Source organism: Dunckerocampus dactyliophorus, chromosome 3 (assembly GCF_027744805.1).
Source record: "Dunckerocampus dactyliophorus isolate RoL2022-P2 chromosome 3, RoL_Ddac_1.1, whole genome shotgun sequence".
NCBI classification, from domain to species: Eukaryota; Metazoa; Chordata; class Actinopteri; order Syngnathiformes; family Syngnathidae; genus Dunckerocampus; species Dunckerocampus dactyliophorus.
In genome coordinates, this window is record NC_072821.1 from 19,336,964 (window position 1) to 19,356,117 (window position 19,154).

At 41.4% G+C, this 19,154-nt stretch overlaps 2 protein-coding genes across 2 annotated transcripts; one reads left to right on the forward strand and one right to left on the reverse strand.

The window, feature by feature from the left end:
* Positions 1–11,599: 11,599 nt before the first annotated feature.
* On the reverse strand, positions 11,600–12,572 carry LOC129178547 (basic salivary proline-rich protein 1-like). Its single transcript, XM_054770875.1, has 2 exons — positions 12,231–12,572; positions 11,600–12,079 (listed from the first exon to the last, which is right to left on the reverse strand). Exons 1-2 carry the CDS (start codon positions 12,570–12,572, stop codon positions 11,600–11,602), a joined length of 822 nt encoding a protein of 273 aa, XP_054626850.1.
* Positions 12,573–13,470: 898 nt separating this feature from the next.
* LOC129179010 (uncharacterized) lies at positions 13,471–15,478 on the forward strand. Its single transcript, XM_054771782.1, has 4 exons — positions 13,471–13,583; positions 14,468–14,692; positions 14,803–15,085; positions 15,242–15,478. The coding sequence occupies exons 2-4, from the start codon at positions 14,508–14,510 to the stop codon at positions 15,380–15,382; spliced, it is 609 nt and encodes a 202-aa protein (XP_054627757.1). The 5' UTR covers positions 13,471–13,583; positions 14,468–14,507; the 3' UTR covers positions 15,383–15,478.
* The last annotated feature ends 3,676 nt before the right edge of the window (positions 15,479–19,154 follow it).

Genomic DNA, 19,154 nt, shown 5'->3' on the forward strand with positions numbered 1-19,154 from the left:
GCTCAGGTCAATGTCCCACCACTCCTGGCTGCGACATCCACTCACACGCTTTTCGGAACAGGCAATGTAGCAAGTTCTCCATGAACTGCCGTAGCCAAAAGTCTTGCCCTCTTTCTTCTTTATCTGCTACGTGAATTTTTTGGTTAAAAAATGCACAAAATCCTTGAAATTGCCACAAATGCGCTAAAGAGAGCACAAAGTGAGGCAATGTTTACTTCCGTAAGCATGTCATTCCATCATGTTTTGCGCATCCGTGTCACTTACAAGTCACATTTTTTTTTGATAATGTGAGCGACCACGTAAAAGATTGGATTGTTGCAAAAAAAATCTGAATTGGGCATCATACCCTGCAGTGTGAACATAGGGTTGTTTTTTGTTTTTTTCAATGGGATTACAACAGTTATCATTCATTTTAGTGGTCCTACATGAAAAGAAATACACTGATATTTTGGGTCTCAACTCACTCAGCACTCTGCCGTTTTTAACATCCCTTATATTTTTCATGTTGTGTTTACAACTCACTACTATGTTCAGAATACTGGCACTTACCACATCATCTCAGACTACCCACCACTCCAATGCTTATATTGACAGTTGACAAGATAAGTATTTGATCATACTCAAAGACCAAAAACATCTTTTAAAGTCCCACTGCACCAGCTGCCAATCTTCTCCTACTTCAAGGCTTTAGCGCAGTGGTTTTACTCTAGCTGTATCCCACTGACTCTGTGGCTGTTTGTGTTTTAACATCTTTAAACTCAGCTACAATGTTAGCGCGTGTAATGGATAAACAACATAAGAAAACTTAGCACATGAACACACTCAATCCGCACAGATTCAAGCCAAGAAAAAGGTGTCAGTTTGACTGGCAAGGAAAGCAAAAGGGAAATGTTAACAAATTCCTAAATTCTTACAACGTCTGTTATTATTCAGTTTTAGGTACACTATGCAACGCCAGCAATGTCACAACATTTTTCTCAGCTAATGATAGCAAATTGTTAAGCTACTAACGTTAGCTATCATTGAATGCATGTCCTATCATAACAACAGCAAAGACTCGTATTTGTGGAATCCACAAAAAGATTATTTAGTAATAATATGGATCAGTAGCAACATAACGTTATGCTACAAAAGCAGTATTTGGAAAAGCTTATGATTTTCCTTAACAATTCAACAATATAGTACATGTAACATGTCTCCACCTACAAAGCAGCTTCAATATTTACTCTAGTTTATGTCTCGCTTTGTCTACTCGTTATAAATTGGTTGCTTTCTCTTGTACGTTCTTCCTCGGCATCCAGTTGTTGATAGCTTCGCTAAGACTGTTTGTGTATATGAGTCATGCCACACCCCTTTTCGGGCCGAAGGACAAATCTCAGTTCAGTTCAGTTTAGTTTAACCCTTAATTGTGAAAAACAAATTCTTTCCATTCTCCGAAACCACCATTGGTGACATATGTTAACAATAGTGAACACTATAAGTGAACACTATAAGAATGCTATAATAACACATGCTCTTATAGTTTTTGGTTGAAAGAGCTAAGAAGCTAAGAAGCTAAGAACAGATAGCACCTTTTATTAGGTAGCAGTCAAATATTTACTTTGTAACTCCAAAAGCTCAATATTTTGTACCACACAGAAAGGCACTGCAGAGGGTGGTGAAAGCCACAAAGAAAACTATTGATTGTACCCTGCCATTCATGTGTGACATTTACACCAGCCAGTGCAGGAGCAGGGTTTCCACCATCACGAGGGATCCCTTATGTCCACCTTTTTCCCTGAAGCTATCAGATTGATAAACGGTACAGTTTATGCAATATTATATTGATGTGTGCAATGGTGTTACAATACTTAATTTTAGAATTTATTTACTTTTTGAAGATCACCAAAAGAGAGCATGCGGCTCAACAGTACCAGAGCAACAGAATTTTCTTTCTTCTAGTTCTTTCATGTAACACTCATTTGGACTGACAATGAAAAAACTTGACCATTGTGATTTTTACCTAATTTGGTGTGTGCAAGCCATTGTTATTGCATTACAATAACATTGTTTTTCAAAAATATATTAATTTGCCAAAAAATGTGCATACTGAAGTACATTTTACGTATTGTTTGCCTAAAATTAAGCATTTTCAAGCATACCAATGGCTATCTGTACAAAAATACGAATACTAGTATAAGACATTCAAAGACGCTGTGAATGATATGTAGTATTCTACACTGGTCACTAGGTGTCAGTAATGTCACTGTAATACATGTCACTGGTAACACACACAAAAGCCAACCTAGATCACCGGAACAACAGGCTTTTATTACAGGTTTGAATTATCTCACAACATCCCTCATAAAAATGTGTAATAAAAACACGGTCTACCGTTGCGGCCGTAACCCATGCCAAGCTAAAATTTCAACTCTGAACCGCCAACATCACTTTCTGTCCATCATTCAATGCCCCTAGGAAACATGACCACAAGTGTAATTTATGTCTTAAATGGCTCATTTACTCTTATTATGTCCACTATATAAGGTAATACAGGTGTAAAGGTGGTTATAGGGGTGTTAGCTCATGTGTAGAGGACTCTAACAATGTTAGAGAAGATTGTAAAATAGGTATTCTATGTTCTACGAAAATATTCAGTTTATAAATAATTACACAATACTTTGTGGAAATTCACTTATCAAGGTTGGTTCTGGAACCAATTAACTGTGATAAACAAGGGTTTGCTGTACATGGTATGCTATTAATCTGTGTCGACAACTGCATAGTAATAAATTAGCACAGATATTTATGATACAGTATTATGGTCTAGTATTGACTAACAATGATGCTTATTTTATTATTGTTATTATGCTAAAAACTGATTTTTCTGATTTAATCCCTGCCATCTGAGTTTTGCCCTGACCATAGGTGAGGGTGGGAAGATAGATCGACCGGTAAATTGAGAGGTTTGCCTTCCGGCTTAGCTTTTTCTTGACCACAAACGCTGCACCGATCTGCCTATGGAGAACCTTGGCCTCAGATTTGAAGGTGCTGAGTCTCATGCCAGATGCTTCACACTCAGTTGCGAACCGCCACAGTAAACGCTTAAGGTCAACAGCCTGATGAGGACATCAGGACCTGTAAACAGCAGAGACGAAATCCTAACCCCCCCATACTAGACTCCCTCGACGCCTTGGCTGTGGCTAGAAATTCTGTCCATGAAAATTCTGAACAGAACAGTGACAAAGGGCAGCCTTGGCAGAGCCCAATGTTCACCGGAAACATGCTTGACTTACTGCTGGCAATGCAGGAGTCTGTTTTGCTGGCAATGCAAACCAGGCTCCTGCTCCTGTTGTACAAGGACCAAATGGCACCAATACTGTACTCCCGGAGCACCCCCCACAGGACACCACTAGGGATATGGCCTTTTCCAAGTCCACAAAGCACATGTAGACCGGTTGGGCAAACTCCCATGTACCCTCCAGTCCCCTTGCAAGATCGGGACGGAAACCACAATGCACCACCTGTAGCTGAGGTCTAACGGAAAAGACTTTCCCAGGGAGGCTGAGGCGTGTGTTCACCCTATAGTTGGAACACACCCTCTGGTCACCCTTCTTGAAAAGGGGCACCACCACCACCCTGGTCTGCCAATCCAGAGGTACTATTCCCGACTTCCACGCAATGTTGAAGAGACGTGTCAGCCAAGACAGTCCCTCAACATCCAGAGACTTGAGGAATTCAGGGAGAAACTCGTCCACTCCTGGAGCTTTTCCACCGGGGAGTGTTTGCACGTTTGTGTCATCAGCCTCTCCACTGTAAACAGTGTGGACCGAGGACTGCTTCCCCTTTGTGAGGCGTCAGACCTCGGCCAGAACCTCCTCAAAGCGGAACGAAAGTCGTCCTCCATGGCCTCACCGAACTCTTCCCACACCTGAGGTTTTGCTTCCACCACCGCCGCAGCTGCGTGCCGCTTGGCCTGCTGGTATTCTTCACCTGCGAGTCCAAAACATGCGGACATAGGTCTGATGACACGACTGCAAAGTCGATCATAGACCTGCTGCCTAGGGTGTCCTGGTGCCAAGTGCACTTCTGGACATCCTTATGTTCGCACATGGTGTTTGTTATGGACAAACTGTGGTTCACACAGAAGTCGAATAACATTACACCGCATGGGTTCAGATTGGGGAGGCCGTTCCTCTCAATCACGCCCCTTCAGGTCACACATTCTCTTTCTCCACATGGGCGTTGAAGTCTCCCAGTAAAACTACGGAGTCACCAGCTGTGGTGCTCTCCAGCACCCCCTCTGATAGACTCCAAGAAGGCTGAGTATTCTGAACTGCTGTATAACAGTCAGGACCCTTTACCCAACCAGAAGGTGTACGGAAATGACACTCTGGTTCACCGGGGATGACTCCAACATGGAGACACTGAGCCGGGGGCTTCTAATAAGCCCACACTAGCTTGTCTCCTCTCCCCTGAAGCAACTTCAGAGTAGAACAAAGTCTAGCCCCTCTCAAAGAGTTGGGTTCCAAAACCCAAACTGTGGGTCGAGGTGAGTCCGATTATGTTTAGTAAGAATGTCTTAACCTCTCGCACAAGTTCCAGCTTCTTCCCCACCAGAAAAGTGACATTTCATGTCCCAAGAACCAGATTTGGCGGCCAATCACCAGGTCGCCCAGGCATCCGCCCTCGACCGCCACGCAAAGCACATTGCACCGGACCCTTATGGTTGCCCCTGCAGGTGGTGGGTCTACAGGGGGGAGATCCCGTGTGGCTTCTTTGGGCTGGGCCCGGCCGAGCCTCATGGGTGAAGGCCCGAACACCAGGCGCTGGCCTGCAAGACCCTCCCCCGGGCCTGCATCCAGGGAGAGGCCTGAGTGTCCAATGCCCAAGAGAGGCGTGGCTCCTCTTCTTGTGTTTATTCATAGGGTTTTCTGGTCATGTAATTTATAATAACAAAACATTCTGTGGTGAGCTTGAGTCATACAGGAAATGGTCAGAGGCAAACTTAACTTGCTTAAGGGAGTTTATTTACTAATAACAGCTTAGCAAACACTCACCCACACAGCACAAAAGAACAGAGGGTAATCAACTCGAACCACTATCTCACTCACGGTGACGTTCGACACGAAGGCATAATGGTAAGCCCACGCACACACTGCCCGGATATTACAATACAAATAATTTTAAGTAACTTTAGTTCCCATCGTGTTTTCTTCATGATTAACTGGTGAGCAGTCCATGGTGTGCCTCACAAAATATAAGCTGGACTAGGCTCCAGCTTCCCCCAAAAGTAATGATAATGGTAATGGTTGTATTTCAATGGAGGTAAAGGAAATGAAAAAAAGTCAAGCAAGGAATGAAATCAAAAGGTATCTCAAATATCTGTGTAATTTGCAGATATGATCAATTCAAAATAGTGTTAGGATGGCTTGCAGAAAACCTATGTACCATTATTGAAATGAGCTGTCTCTTAGGGCAAAATAAATTATAAGAAAACATTTTTGCAAATCTACCTGAGAGAGACATACAGTAGGACCTGACTTTGCAAGGGCAAAGTTTCCAATCCTGTCAGATGCTGATTGGTTTAGATGCATCTGAATGACAGCCCTCACCTCACTAGGTGTGAGTTTATGCTTGTGTGGGCTTCTCTCAAATCTGAATTGCATTCAAAATAAATGCTCACATTACCATTCCTTGGAGCCCAGGCAGTGGCATCCTGGTGATTTGCATGCAGCGCACACTCTTGCCTCCCAATGCAACTGATAACTGACAAATCTAAACTGGAAGCAATTTTTCACTGGCACAGAAAAATATACAGATTTATTTCTCATCTAAGCAGAAATTATCCTTTTGTTAACTCATAAACATTAAAGTCATTAGCTAAACTGTCAGTTCTGTAGTTTCTATGCACTGGATATGCTGCACGTTATTAACACATCAGTTCTAAATGTCACACTGCAGAAAAATGTAGTGATTTCACAGTTTATGTCAGCTACGTACTGTATGTCTTTTCTAGGTATCATTCATAATCTGTTGTGTGCTTGACTGGAGAAGTCATCCCTGAAAGCAGATTGGTTGAGGAGAACTGTACCCATTAGAGCTTGGCTAGGAAATGTATGCGCAACTCCAATTCGGTGCATCCTGATCAAGTGTTTTGGCCACGATGTCGTCAACATCATCAATAAAATCTCTCCTCAAACACTTGGTGGACACAGTGTTTGAGTCAGTATTTGAGATAGCCACTATTGTTAGTGATCTCTTGCTATATAGCTTCTTCCTCATCTGTGAAAAATCACCCACTAAAGTTGTGGTATTGTGCAAAAATCATTTACAAAACTGAATAGAATTCCTCACAGAAGCCAAGGATAAGACTATGCATAGTGTTCATCACATGTTTATAGGTTGTCTGGCAACAAAAAGCAACAATCGATAATCAGTCTTGAAAGTATTAGTAGTATTTAGGGATGAAATGATTCCTCACGTAATTTGAGTACCTTGCGTCATGCTCTGCAGTGACACCTGTTTGCCTCTTTCTTATTTTTCTGTATTGTTAGTGGTTGTTCAGCTGCCTTCCATCAACTCCTCTTCTTATTCACCTCAGCTGCGGCAGCAAAGGGATTATTCCTTTGTTTGGACGCTTCTGGCCACGCTTCATTCTACCTCGTCTTCCAAGACATCTGTTTGCCTCCTGCCAAACTAACTGCTCATCCAGTAGGCCGCCTGACTTTCAGGTAGTGTTTTGCTACTCTTTTGTGCCCATCAATTGTTCCCTCATATCCGTGGTGCAGCTCGGACTGTAATGTGCATTGTCGTCCTCTGTTTCAATTTTTGTTTGCCTAATCAACTATATTAAATAGGGAAGTCCCATAATATCGGCCCACCGATATTATCGGCCCGATATTGTCATAAAAAATATAATATCGGTCGATATCTATATCATAAAACATAAAATCCAACCAAGACTAAGAACCAAGAAATGAGGGCTTATAAATTATCCACGTACACCATGGATATGATACAAGAAAAAAAAGATTATTTTGTAATTTCTCAAATCTTAATAATGTTTTGGGAGTGCGCGGGTCGTATATTGCTGCCGTAAAATAGATCGATGGATGGTTTACATTGCACATGCCTAACATGTGACTGCCGAAAAAACACGTTCTGCACATGCGCAGAACCGATTGCGTTTCTGGTAAGTATTGCGTAGTGAAAGCTAGCAGCAAGCTAGCTAGCTCGCTCCTTCTATTCCATCCATCCATTTTTTTATGCCTTGTTAGGTAGATTACTTCTTCCTCTTCAATTTTTTATCAGATTTACACGAGTGTTGGACCACATCAACTCATACGACGGCTTCAAATGTTAAGTCCAACATTAAGCCTTTCAAACACATAACGATAAAAAGTAAGTACAAAATAAAAAGTATGTAGGATATAATTTCACTTTTAAGAAATGTAATAAATTATGACAGTTGATTATCTTCCCTGGACTTTTTGATGATCAAAAATATGTAAATGGGTACTCTTGACTTTTAAAACAAATGTCACAGCCTAAGCCAAATTGTGTATAGTAAGTATAGTAAATAATTCTCTAACCAACTAAAATACTTAGCCAACCAACTAAAAATACTTAGCTAACCAACTAAAACTTAAAAAGGAAAAAAGCTCTATCTCATTCATTTGAGGAGAGGTAATCAGAGGTAATCGCTCACTTCCCGGAGCAAATTAATTCTGTCTTTAGGGACTGTATATATAAAATGTATATACACCTCAGATTAACCCATCTCTCCCAAACATTGAACCATTTCTCAATACCATAAGATTACCCAAATTAAATAAAGAACAGGTGACAAACTTAGATTTAATTAACAGAACTTCATGATGCTATACAGTGGACGCCAAATAAGAAAGCACCAGGACCTGACGGGTCTGCTGAATTTTATAAAGCATTCTGGTCATTACTAGCCCCAATATTTCTTAGAATGGTTTTGGAAATTACAGAAAGTGCACGCCTGCCCCAAAACATGAACTCTGCCATAATCAGTCTCCTGCTGAAACCGGATTAGGACCAAACACTACCTTCCAGTTATCATCCAATTTCACTAATTAATGCAGATCTTAAAATAATATGCAAAGTATTAGCTAGAAGACTGGAAAAAGTTACCCCCCATTTTATACACCCTGATCAATCAGGATTTATCAAGGGGAGACTCTCAACTAGCAATGTACACTGTTTAATCAATCTGATTGATCATTCTATCATCCATAATTCAGAAACCACAACTGTCTCATTAGATTCTGAAAAAGCATTTGATAAAGTAAACTGGAAATTTCTCCTCGCAACCATACAAAAATTTGGCTTTGGAGACTCATTTAGAACATGGATCAAAATACTATATAGCACCCCGAAGGCCTCTGTTCGGACCAATAATCAGATCTCTCCAGAATTTACTTTGCAAAGAAGTACTAGGCAAGGTTGTCCACTCTCTCCCTCACTGTTTCCTATCTTCATTGGACTGCCGCAATTTGACAACATGTAAATATTAAAGGGTTCCACACAATAAATGTTCATCATAAGATAAGCCTTTATGCTGGCGAATCTATCTCACTCATCAACAATTTTAGCACCTTCTCAGACTACTACATTAACTGGTCTAAATCCACAGTATTGCCCATTAATTTTGGTTTCCAGAGCACATACTACTGTGTTCAGGGAACATAAAGTATTTGGGTATTAACATTTCCTCCAACCTGTCAGACCTGATCTGGATGATCTTGTGCGTTGGAGAACCTTGCCCATCTCACTTATGGGCAGAGTATCCACCATGAAAATGATGATCTTACCAAGGGTTTTTTATCTGTTTTCCATGATCCCCACCAAACCCTCTTTAACATGGTTCAAGGCATTAGATTCATATATAAATAAATTTCTTTGGAAAAACAAGCCCAACTCCCAAATTTCTCCAACTACTTCCTTGCAAACAGGCTACAGTATATCTTTAAAATAGATCAAACCTAACCCATTGGATTATTTATGGCTACATATTGAATAATCACTTAGCCAAGAAATCCCCATTTTTAACTTGGTCCTCATTAGCCAAATCCTCAAAAAAATATTTGTTTTAAATGTATAAATATAAGCACCACTCTCACAGCATAGTGGGAATTAAAAAAAAATAACTAGGTCCTCGCTCACTCCTTGCCAATACACTCCCATCTGGAATAATCCTGACATCTTGCTTAAAAAGAAACCATTGTATTTGCCGACATGGCACAAAAAGGAAAAGGAAATTCCATGAAAAATATCATAAAAGGAAACAACTTTGTCTCATTTAATGACCTCAGTACTGCGTACTGAGGTCATACTTAATAAGAACTTAATACTTAATAGTACTTAATAAGAATGAATTATTTGCTAGCAGTCAATATGGATACAGAGCCAACATTTCAACTTCTATGGCACTGATCGAAATCACGGAGGAAATCACTACTGCTATAGACAATAGTAGATGCGCAGCAGCTGTATTCATGGATCTGACAAAAGCCTTCGATACAATTAATCACAATATCTTAATTTCAAAATTAGAAAGGTACGGAATTAGAGGATTAGTTTTGAATTGGGTTAAAAGCTACCTAGCAAAGAGGAAACAATTTGTAAAGCTAGGAGAATACACATCTGTGAGTTTATACACCACGTGTGGAGTACCCCAGGGGTCCATACTGGGACCAAAACTGTTTAATTTGTACATCAACGACATTTGTAAAGTAACAAAGGACTTAAAATTGGTATTATTTGCCGATGATACCACCGCTTTCTGTTCTGGTGAAAGCACACAAGAACTCATTAAAAAGGTTAAGGATTAAATGGTCATATTAAAATCATGGTTTGACAGGAACAGATTATCCCTGAATTTAAGTAAAACTAAAATAATGCTATTCGGTAATAGCAGAAAGGATACGTACGACCAAATACAAATTAATGGAGTGGATATTGAAAAAGTGGAAGAATATAAATTCCTTGGGGTTGTAATAGATGAAAAAATGAGTTGGAAATCTCATATTAAATATATACAACAAAAGGTGGCGAGAAATATCTCTATATTGAATAAAGCAAAATATGTTCTTGACCAAAAATCACTCCACACTCTGTTCCTTAGTATTACCATATCTAACGTATTGTGTGGAGATGTGGGGTAATAATTACAAAAGCAATCTTCACTCACTCACTGTACTGCAAAAAAGATCTGTAAGGATCATTCACAATGCCAAGTATAGAGAACATATAAACCCTCTATTTTTAAAATCGCAGATATTAAAATTTGCAGATTTAGTACACTTTCAAATCGCTAGAATAATGTTTAAAGTTAATAACAACTCGTTACCCAAAAACCTCATACAGTATTTCTCAGAGAGGAGAAATATGATCTTAGAGGAAAATTAAACTTAAAACATTTATACGCGAGAACTACGCTGAAAACCCACAGCATTTCCATGTGTGGAATTAAATTATGGAACGGATTGAGTAAAGAACTAAAACAATGTACAGAGATGAGCAAATTCAAAAAACAATACAAACAGTTGATGTTTGCTAAATACAAGGCAGAAGAGTCTTGATTGTTCTGTCAGGTTTGTTATGTTTTTGTTTTTTTTGTTTATAAAAAAAAGTTATTTATTTATTAATTATTGTTATTATTATCATCATCATTATTATTATTATTATTATTATTATTATTAATGTATATGTGTATATATATATATATATATATATATATATATATATATATAATTTTTTTTTTTTTTTGGGAGGGCTGTCTTACCGTTATCTATTATGTATTATCCTGACTATCACAGAAAACATGGAATGCAGGAAGTGAACTACATGTACTGTACTAGATGTAGAATGGATGGGGGGGTAGGATTAAATAAGCTTTGCTTCTTCCTACTCCTTTTGGACATGTGGAACTGTCAAAGAATGATTCATGAGATGTATTCCATTGTAACCTTCATGTTCAAATAAACTAAACCAAACCAAACCAAACCAAACCAGTATGCAATAAACCATAACAAATGTCTTGAATACATACAAATAAAATCTATAATTAGAGCAGGTTTCAGTAATATATCATGGGAAAGCAATCCCACCATTGACCAATTTTTAAAAATATCTGCCTCTAAACATTATCCAAACTATATATTCTACTTTAAAAAAATGACAACACAGTCATCGTTCCAATCTCCAAATGGAACTCAAATTTATCTACAAGCTGCGACCCAGAATTCTGGAAGCAAATGTCTCTCAATGCTTCCTGGTTAATGAAAAATCCTAACCTACAGTTGGTTCAGTTGAAAATCCTTCATAGAGTACATTACACAGGACAGAGAATGTTTAGAATGGGTTTGACTCACTCTAACAGCAGTGTACACTGATTAGACCATAGAGTAAATGACTACTTATATTCCATGTGGGCCTGTGCTCCCATGAATAATTTCTGGCATGGAGTGAGGGAGATCCTACCTTCATTATGCTTGTTGGGTGATCTCTCCACAATCAATGTAGAAACAACCAAAAACAACTTCTCATCACTGCGTGCAGCATAGCCAAGAAAACCATCAATTGGAAATCAAACAAGCGGGGCGGGCGGTCCCCGCTGTTTGCTGATATCTGGCTGGTCTCCTCTGTTTCCGGGCTGGTGGCTGTCTGCCTCCAGGGTGTTACGGGGGTGTGGTCTGGCTTCCGGTGGCTGGTGTGGTCTGGCAGCTGGTCTGCTGCTGGTCTTGCCTTCTTGGCTCTGGTGCTCGGCCTCCCCGCTGCTTGGGGGCGCAGCACTCCCTCTCTGGGGATTTGCTGTCTCGCGGGTGTCGGCTGGCGCCGTGTGGTGGGTTGCCTTGCTGCTCGTCCATTCTTTTACCTGCTTGCTCATTTGCTGCCGTTCTCCCTCACCTGCTCCTTTGTCTGCCTTGCTGGTGTCGTCCTGCCGTAGGGGTGGGGTGTGGGGTTGCTGGTTTTTTCTTGCTCCCTCGCGGTCTGTGTTCTCTGCAGCTCGAGATTTGGGTTGTGGGTCTGGGACCCCAGGATCCCACTCCGCTATGCCTCGGGTGCCCTTGGCGGGGTGTCGCGACACGGCTTCCTGGTGTCGTGGGGCTGGCCACGGTGTGTGTGTGTGTGTGAGTGTGAGTGCATTTGTTTCTTTATTTCATTTATTTATTTCATTTATTACCCAGTTTTAATTTTTTTTTGTTATGGGAGTTCACAAGGGTTTGCTCCGTGGGGGCGCCTGGGCCTCCATGGGGTGGGAAGGCGATACCTCCTTCTGGGCAGGGCTTTCCTGTGTCGGGGGTCGGGCATGTGGTGTCCTGGGGCGGGTTGGGCCCCGCTCCCTGGGGGTATAGTGGGCGGGCTCCTTTCCGGTTGGCGGGGGCAACTCTGGGCCCACTGGTGTGTGGCCCTCGGTGGTCCTCTGCCCTTGTGGGGTGTGATCTCTCACCAGCCTCGGGGATTGGCTGTCCTCTGGCCTGTTGGTGCCCTGTTTCTGGTCGGGGTTGCCCCTCTGCCAGTGGCTCTGTGGTGGTGGGGCTCGGCCTGGCAGTGTTCATACATTCTCAGTGACAATTACATGTTCACACATACGTGCACATTTATGTACGTTTATATACATGAAGACATGCACACAAACACAGGGATACCTGTACATGCATACATATACACACTCACAGTACATACGTACTTCCCCACATAACTCACTGATTTATGCAGGGTGTTACTACTTGTTGGTTTTATTAGAGTGATGGTGATGTCGTCAATATGATTATAGTTATTACAATTGTGTGCATTACAGTTATTGTCATTCTGTTCACTATCATGGTTAATATTTTTAATATTACTATTACCACTAATATGTACGACTGTTTCAATTCAGCATTATCACTGTGGCTGCTGATATTATTTTGTCCTCTCCATTGTGGTCTTTATGGCTGTCACAGACATTTGCCGATGTAGTCTTTCTGTTGTTTTGTTATTGTCATTGCAATTGCTGTTGTTGCTGTTGTTCTTGTCTCTCTCTGTATTGTCTCCCTCTTGTCCTCGCACAAAGGAAATTGAGAGTTGGACAATATCAGCATATCGGCAAAAATGCCAACATCGGACATCACTGATATTAAAACACCCTTGAGACTGAGATTCACCTGCTCGTCACGACTCTCCACGTGTGACAGAATAATCCCACCACACATCATGGATCCCGCAGAGCAGGAGCAACTTCAGTTTGCCCACAGATGCTCACAGATCTCCTGCGGGAGTGCGCTCGGGAGCACGCCCGTCAGCGCGCGGTGGATCCACTTCATTCTGGAAGTCGACCGTCTCCTAGCAGCCAGGAGTTTCTTCTTCTTCCGCCACCTCACTCGTCTGAGTCCTCGTCAGAGATCGCCGGGGAGGTGGTGCCGGTGCAGCTGGGAGCCAACTGGCTTTCGCTCGCGCAGAGGACCCGCTGCACGCGTCTCCAGCTGTGTCTTTACTGCAGAGCAGCGGACCACAGTTCTTTTCAGATGGACATACCGCACCTCATCTCCCTCCCACCACATCTTCCATGGGTCATCTTCAAATTGAAGGTACGCTGTCTTGGGAAGTGGGGGAGGGTCTTCTATTTGCGCTCTCATTGACTGGCACTGACGAGAACTTCATAGATTGTTGACTTGTAGAACAATTAAATATCCCTACTGTGCTTGTGGAGAGGTGCAAAAATGTTCCGTCGCTTGACGGATGCCACCTAGCTTCGGTCACGCGGCAAAGCCCGCTTTCTCTATTACTTTCTGGTAATCATCACAAGTCTGTTAGTTTTTTCATTATGCCTCCACTTTCTGCTCCTGTCATCCTGGGTCCTCGTTGGCTGCACTGTCATAGCCCATCTGTTGATTGGTCCACATTTAAAATTGCCAACGGGAGTATTTTTTGTCATTCTCTCTGTTTACGTTCAGCTGCACCTCCCATCAGTCTTTCCATTTCCTCCTCACCTGTCTCACCTGATCTCTCCTTGGTTCCTGAAGAGTACCACTCCCTCAGCAAGGTTTTTTGTAAGGATCGCACCATGGCACCGTCTCTATGACTGTGCCATTCTTTTACCGGGTTCACTGCTTCCCTTTTCCCGTCTTTATAACATGTCTCAACCGGAACAAATGAGGTGTACATTGCCACCTCGCTCGCCGCCGGCCACATTCGACCCTCTTCTTCTCCCTTGGCGATAGGGTTTTTTAAATTAAGAAATAAAACGGCTCCTTATGGCCTATTTTCACGTCCTTAATAAGGTCACGGTCGACAACAAGTATCCTCTGCCCCTCCTGGACTCTGCTTTCATGCCGCTCCATAACACCACTATTTTTACCAAATTAGACTTACTGACTTCGTCACCGGTCTGCCGGCATCGAGAGGGTTCACTACAATACTCACCATTGTGGACAGATTTTCAAAATTTACTTACTTCATCCCTCTCCACCAGCTTCCGTCTTCCTTGGAGACTGCCAGACTCCTGGTCCAGCATGTGGTTCGGCTTCATGGCGTACCCCTTGATGTGGTTTCGGACAGAGGTCCACAGTTCTCTTCATCAACGTGGAAGACCTTTTGCAAGTCCTTGGGAGCCGCTGTCAGTCTTTCCTCGGGGCTACCGCCCCCAGTCCAACGGCCAGACAAAGCGGGCTAACCAAAGTATGGAGTCAGCATTAAGGTGTGTCTCTCACCAGCATCCTACGTCCTGGTCTCAGGATCTACCCTGGGTGGAATATGCACATAATACCCTGGTGTGTGCTTCAACGGGACTGTCTCCTTTTCATGTAGTTTCAGTTTCCAGCCTCCCTTGTTCCCCTCCCAGGAGTCAGGTTCTACAGTGTCGTCGGTGGCCACCCCCCATCACCACGGCCACTGGGTTTGGCGGGACACTCAGGCTGCCTTATCCCACACCGCTAAGCGCAACCAAAGACTGGCTGACCGTCGTCACAAGCCTGCACCGGAATATCAGCCAGGACAGAAGATATGGTTGTCATCTTGTGACCTTTCTCTTGCTGTGGACTCTAAGAAGCTGGCCCCCAGGTACATTGGACCTTTCAAGGGAAAGCAAATGGTAAATACTGTGTCGGCCAAACTCAAACTTCCCCCATCCCTCAGGACCTGCGCTGTTTCTCTGTGTCCCATGTGAAGCCTGTGTTGACTAATGACCTCTCTCCTCTTCCCGTGCCTCCTCCTCCCCGGTTGGTGGATGGCCATCCCACCTTTACAGGTAAGGCCATCTTGGTCACCAGGAGGCGGGCCAAGTGTGTTCAGTGTCTCATTGACTGGGAGGGTTATGTCCCGAGGATCGTTCTTGGGTCCCTTGGTCATCCATCTTCGAGTCTACCCTTCTTTACGACTTCTACCGTAAGTTCCCTGACAAGCCTGGGAGTCCACCAGGTGGCGTCTGTTGAGTTGGAGGGAGGGAGGAAACTGTCACACTCTGCGGTGACACCTGTACTTTTGTGTGCCTAATCAAAGACTGTATATTAAAACATTAACTTTACATGGAGTTGTCTCGCCCTTGCATCTTGTGATTCACTTGCTCGTCACCACGCTCCATGCGTGACACTTGAGTACAAAAAATAATCGAGGATGTTTTTTCTCCCTCGAGGAATCGCTTACATCACCAACATGCTTATGTCACCCACGCAGAGTAAGAAGAAGGAAACAAATGTTTAGTTGAAGTAGCGGAAAGTTTGAAGAGGGGAGAGAAAATGACAAGGCGAACAAGGACAAGGAAATCAAAATTTAAAAAACAGAGGGGAAAATGTCAAAACTCAGGGAGCATTTTAGACAAAACAGCAAGTTAAACACCATGACGTATATTTGTTTTAACACAGCACTTACATACCACAACAGCACATCTTTGATGTTGCAGCATCTCCTCTGAAGACACACAGAATGGAAAGACCTGAGACAAGGTAAAGTTAAAGTGGCGCGAATCAATGAGATAAATGTTATTTCTAATTTAAATTACTAAGATAACCGCAGCCATGTGGAGGGCTAGCTTTATCTTAATTATGAATACTTTCGATTGTGTTACTAGTTTATTACAATGGCATGACTTCATACTGGGTTTATTTAATCTGCAAAAACATGCTGTGAGTTAAGATGGAAACAGTAAGATCAAACATCACTGCAAAAAATTAAAATCTTTTTACTAGTCAGCCGGTCTATGTTTAGTGTTCATAACTGCACGGCCATCATCATAATGTAATATGTAATTTAGTCTTTGGAATGTCAGTTAACTAATTATTATTTCTCTCCTTTTCAGGTTAATAATTACAGTCTCGGATAGATACATGCATCTACAAAGCACCATTATGTAGTCCCAATCATGACAGTCCAAGACGTGCCCACTGAGCATGGTGGATAAATACAGTTTGTTTCTATGCACAATGTGAATTTAAAAAATAAAACTGTTAATTATCTAAAAAAATGAAAACAATTCTTTTTTTTTTATTTTCTCTTGTGTATTTATAATTGCGCTTTAATCAAGCAAAAATCTGTTTTATCAAATTAATGAAAGGAATTTTCAGATATTACTAAAATATTCGATAGCTGCAGCCCTAGTAGTAGTAGTAGCTAACATTTTTATGCTCCAGGAGTCCCCTGTAGGTTTGTAAAGTTTAATTTCCTTGTATTGATATATTTTGAAAGAAGTCAATAAGTGATGGATGAAGGACATGTTAAACATTAACTGCAACTCTACTTGTCAGTGTCGTACAATCTGTACACCTGCTGTAAATAGTATCGTTAACACCAACTCAAGATAGATCAATATTATAGACCACTGAAACAGATGATCTGAAGTCACCATATGCATATGCATTTTTCTATTAAGGTAAAATATCACATATGGTTGCTTTAATTAACAGGGGGTATGCATTTGCACTGCTTGATCAGAATCAAAATGTAATATTATCACTTTGTTAAAAGGGGAAAACAAATTACATCAGTCTGACACATCTGACCATAATAAGCAATATTTTGTATTAATTGTGATTATCCTTCCCGGTATTATTTATGCAAACTTTATTCTGCAATATAGATATAGCAACACTATACTTTATAGTACATCCATTTCTTTTTAATGCAACAACAACTACAGACTGCTGCTTAAGTTATTTGTTTTTACTAGTTCATAGCCCACAGCATGCAAGCATGACAAAGCATATGAAACATTCTCACTATTCTGTCAGAAGTTGTAGATGTTACTGCTCATTTGCAGTGTCCCTTCTCAATATTAGCAGCTGCAAACGGAAATATACAATATCTTCTTTTATAGCATGGCCAATCTTTCTTTTGCACACTGTAGTGACAACTGGCTCACCATCAGTACGGTACACTACGGTATTTGAGCAAAATCAGAACCCATTAGCAAACAACCAGAATCACACAAGGGTGGCCAAATCCTGATGCTTTTGGTCCATCGTGTTAAAGCGGGTTGAGCTGGCCCTGCCAAGTTAATTTGGAATGATTATCGACACAACAATGCGAGCCACCTCACTACAACTTTGGGTAATTTAGTTCTGATTTAGCAGACAAAAGAGTGATGTTACCAAAGATGAGGCAAAGCAAAAAACCTCACTTCGGACTTTTCCAGGAGGCAGAACAACAGACAGATGGTGTCGTCCATATAAAATCATCATGATCCATGAACGAAAACACAGCATCATGCACAGATTAAAATCAAAACTTGAGTAATCCTGAAAAAGATTTTATTGATTCCCCATGTGCGATTGCGGTTTCCCAAAAATATTTTTATGCAGCAAGATCTCTAATAATTCCCCGTCTCGAGTTAAAATACTAAGTGGTGGTCAAAGTTGCATTAGTCTTGCATGGATGTCTTTTTATGCACACGGAAAATTATTCACTTTCAGCAAAGAATAAATAATACTACGAAAGCTAATAATAATCTAATTAATATGAGATCATATGGTTGCTAATGGAAATATTCAATTATTCCCATAATTCCCCCGCAAAATGGGAAATAGACTTTTACTTCTATAGTGCTTTTCTACCTTCAAGGTACTCAAAACGCTTTGACACTGTTACCACATTCACCTACTGATGACGCAATATCAGGACCATCCGGGGGTTCAGTATCTTGCCCACGGATACTTTGACATAGTTGTGGAAGGATGGAGGACGAACCAGCAACCTTCTGGTTGGTAGAGGACCACCCTAACACCTAACGCCACTGTTTTCACTCACAAACATCCCGTTTAAGTCATTAGTTTTAAAAGATAATGTTTTTTCAGATAGAAGAAAATTTCAGTTTGAATAATGACTGTCTAGTACAGTGGTCGTCAATTAAAATTGAATAAGGTCAATTTATGCGATTTTTTTCACAGCGCAGACCCGAACCTCAATTTGCCTTAAAGTGTATCTAGCAGACTAGCTCATATGAAAACAAAATGTAATGAAACCCTGCACATCAGCTTATTGTTTAAATAATGCACAATAAACTTGGTACCTACTTTACATTTAAAAGAAAACGGACCAAATTTCACATAAATAATAAAAGGTTTGACTGTACAAACAATGAAATGAACACGAGAGGGGTGTAATGTTTTACCACGCTAATGTATATAATGTAGTATGATAGCCATACAGGCAGAATGTTTGATGCTGCTCTGTACTGTGCAGGTGTACCATATGTTGTGGCCAGTCAATGCAGGTTACAGCCAACTGAAAATGAACAAAATTCTTATATTGTAGGTAGCACACGTGTTTTATGAGGACTTTATGGAATAAGACAAAACTACATTTCAAGGAAAATAGCGGTCACATTACCCCAATTGAATTGCATAAGTGACTGACGCAAGACAAGCCTGCACAGTGCTGTCTTATCAAATGCACCGCGTACTTTACAAAACAAGTTTTTTAGATACAAACCAAAATGGAAGCGAGCTGAGGAAAATCTAATAAAGTGGAGGCAGTGGGCAACGCCACAGGAGCCGTTTTCATCTTGCCAATTGCACCGTGTACCTGAATGAGCCACCGCTCAGCTACTTTGTGGCTTCAGCCTGCACAGGCTGTCTCAGGAGAGGCGGTCGCTGTGTGTGACTGGCCAATCACAGAGCGTGAAGAATGAATACATAACGGTAACGGATAATAACGAGATATACTCGTTT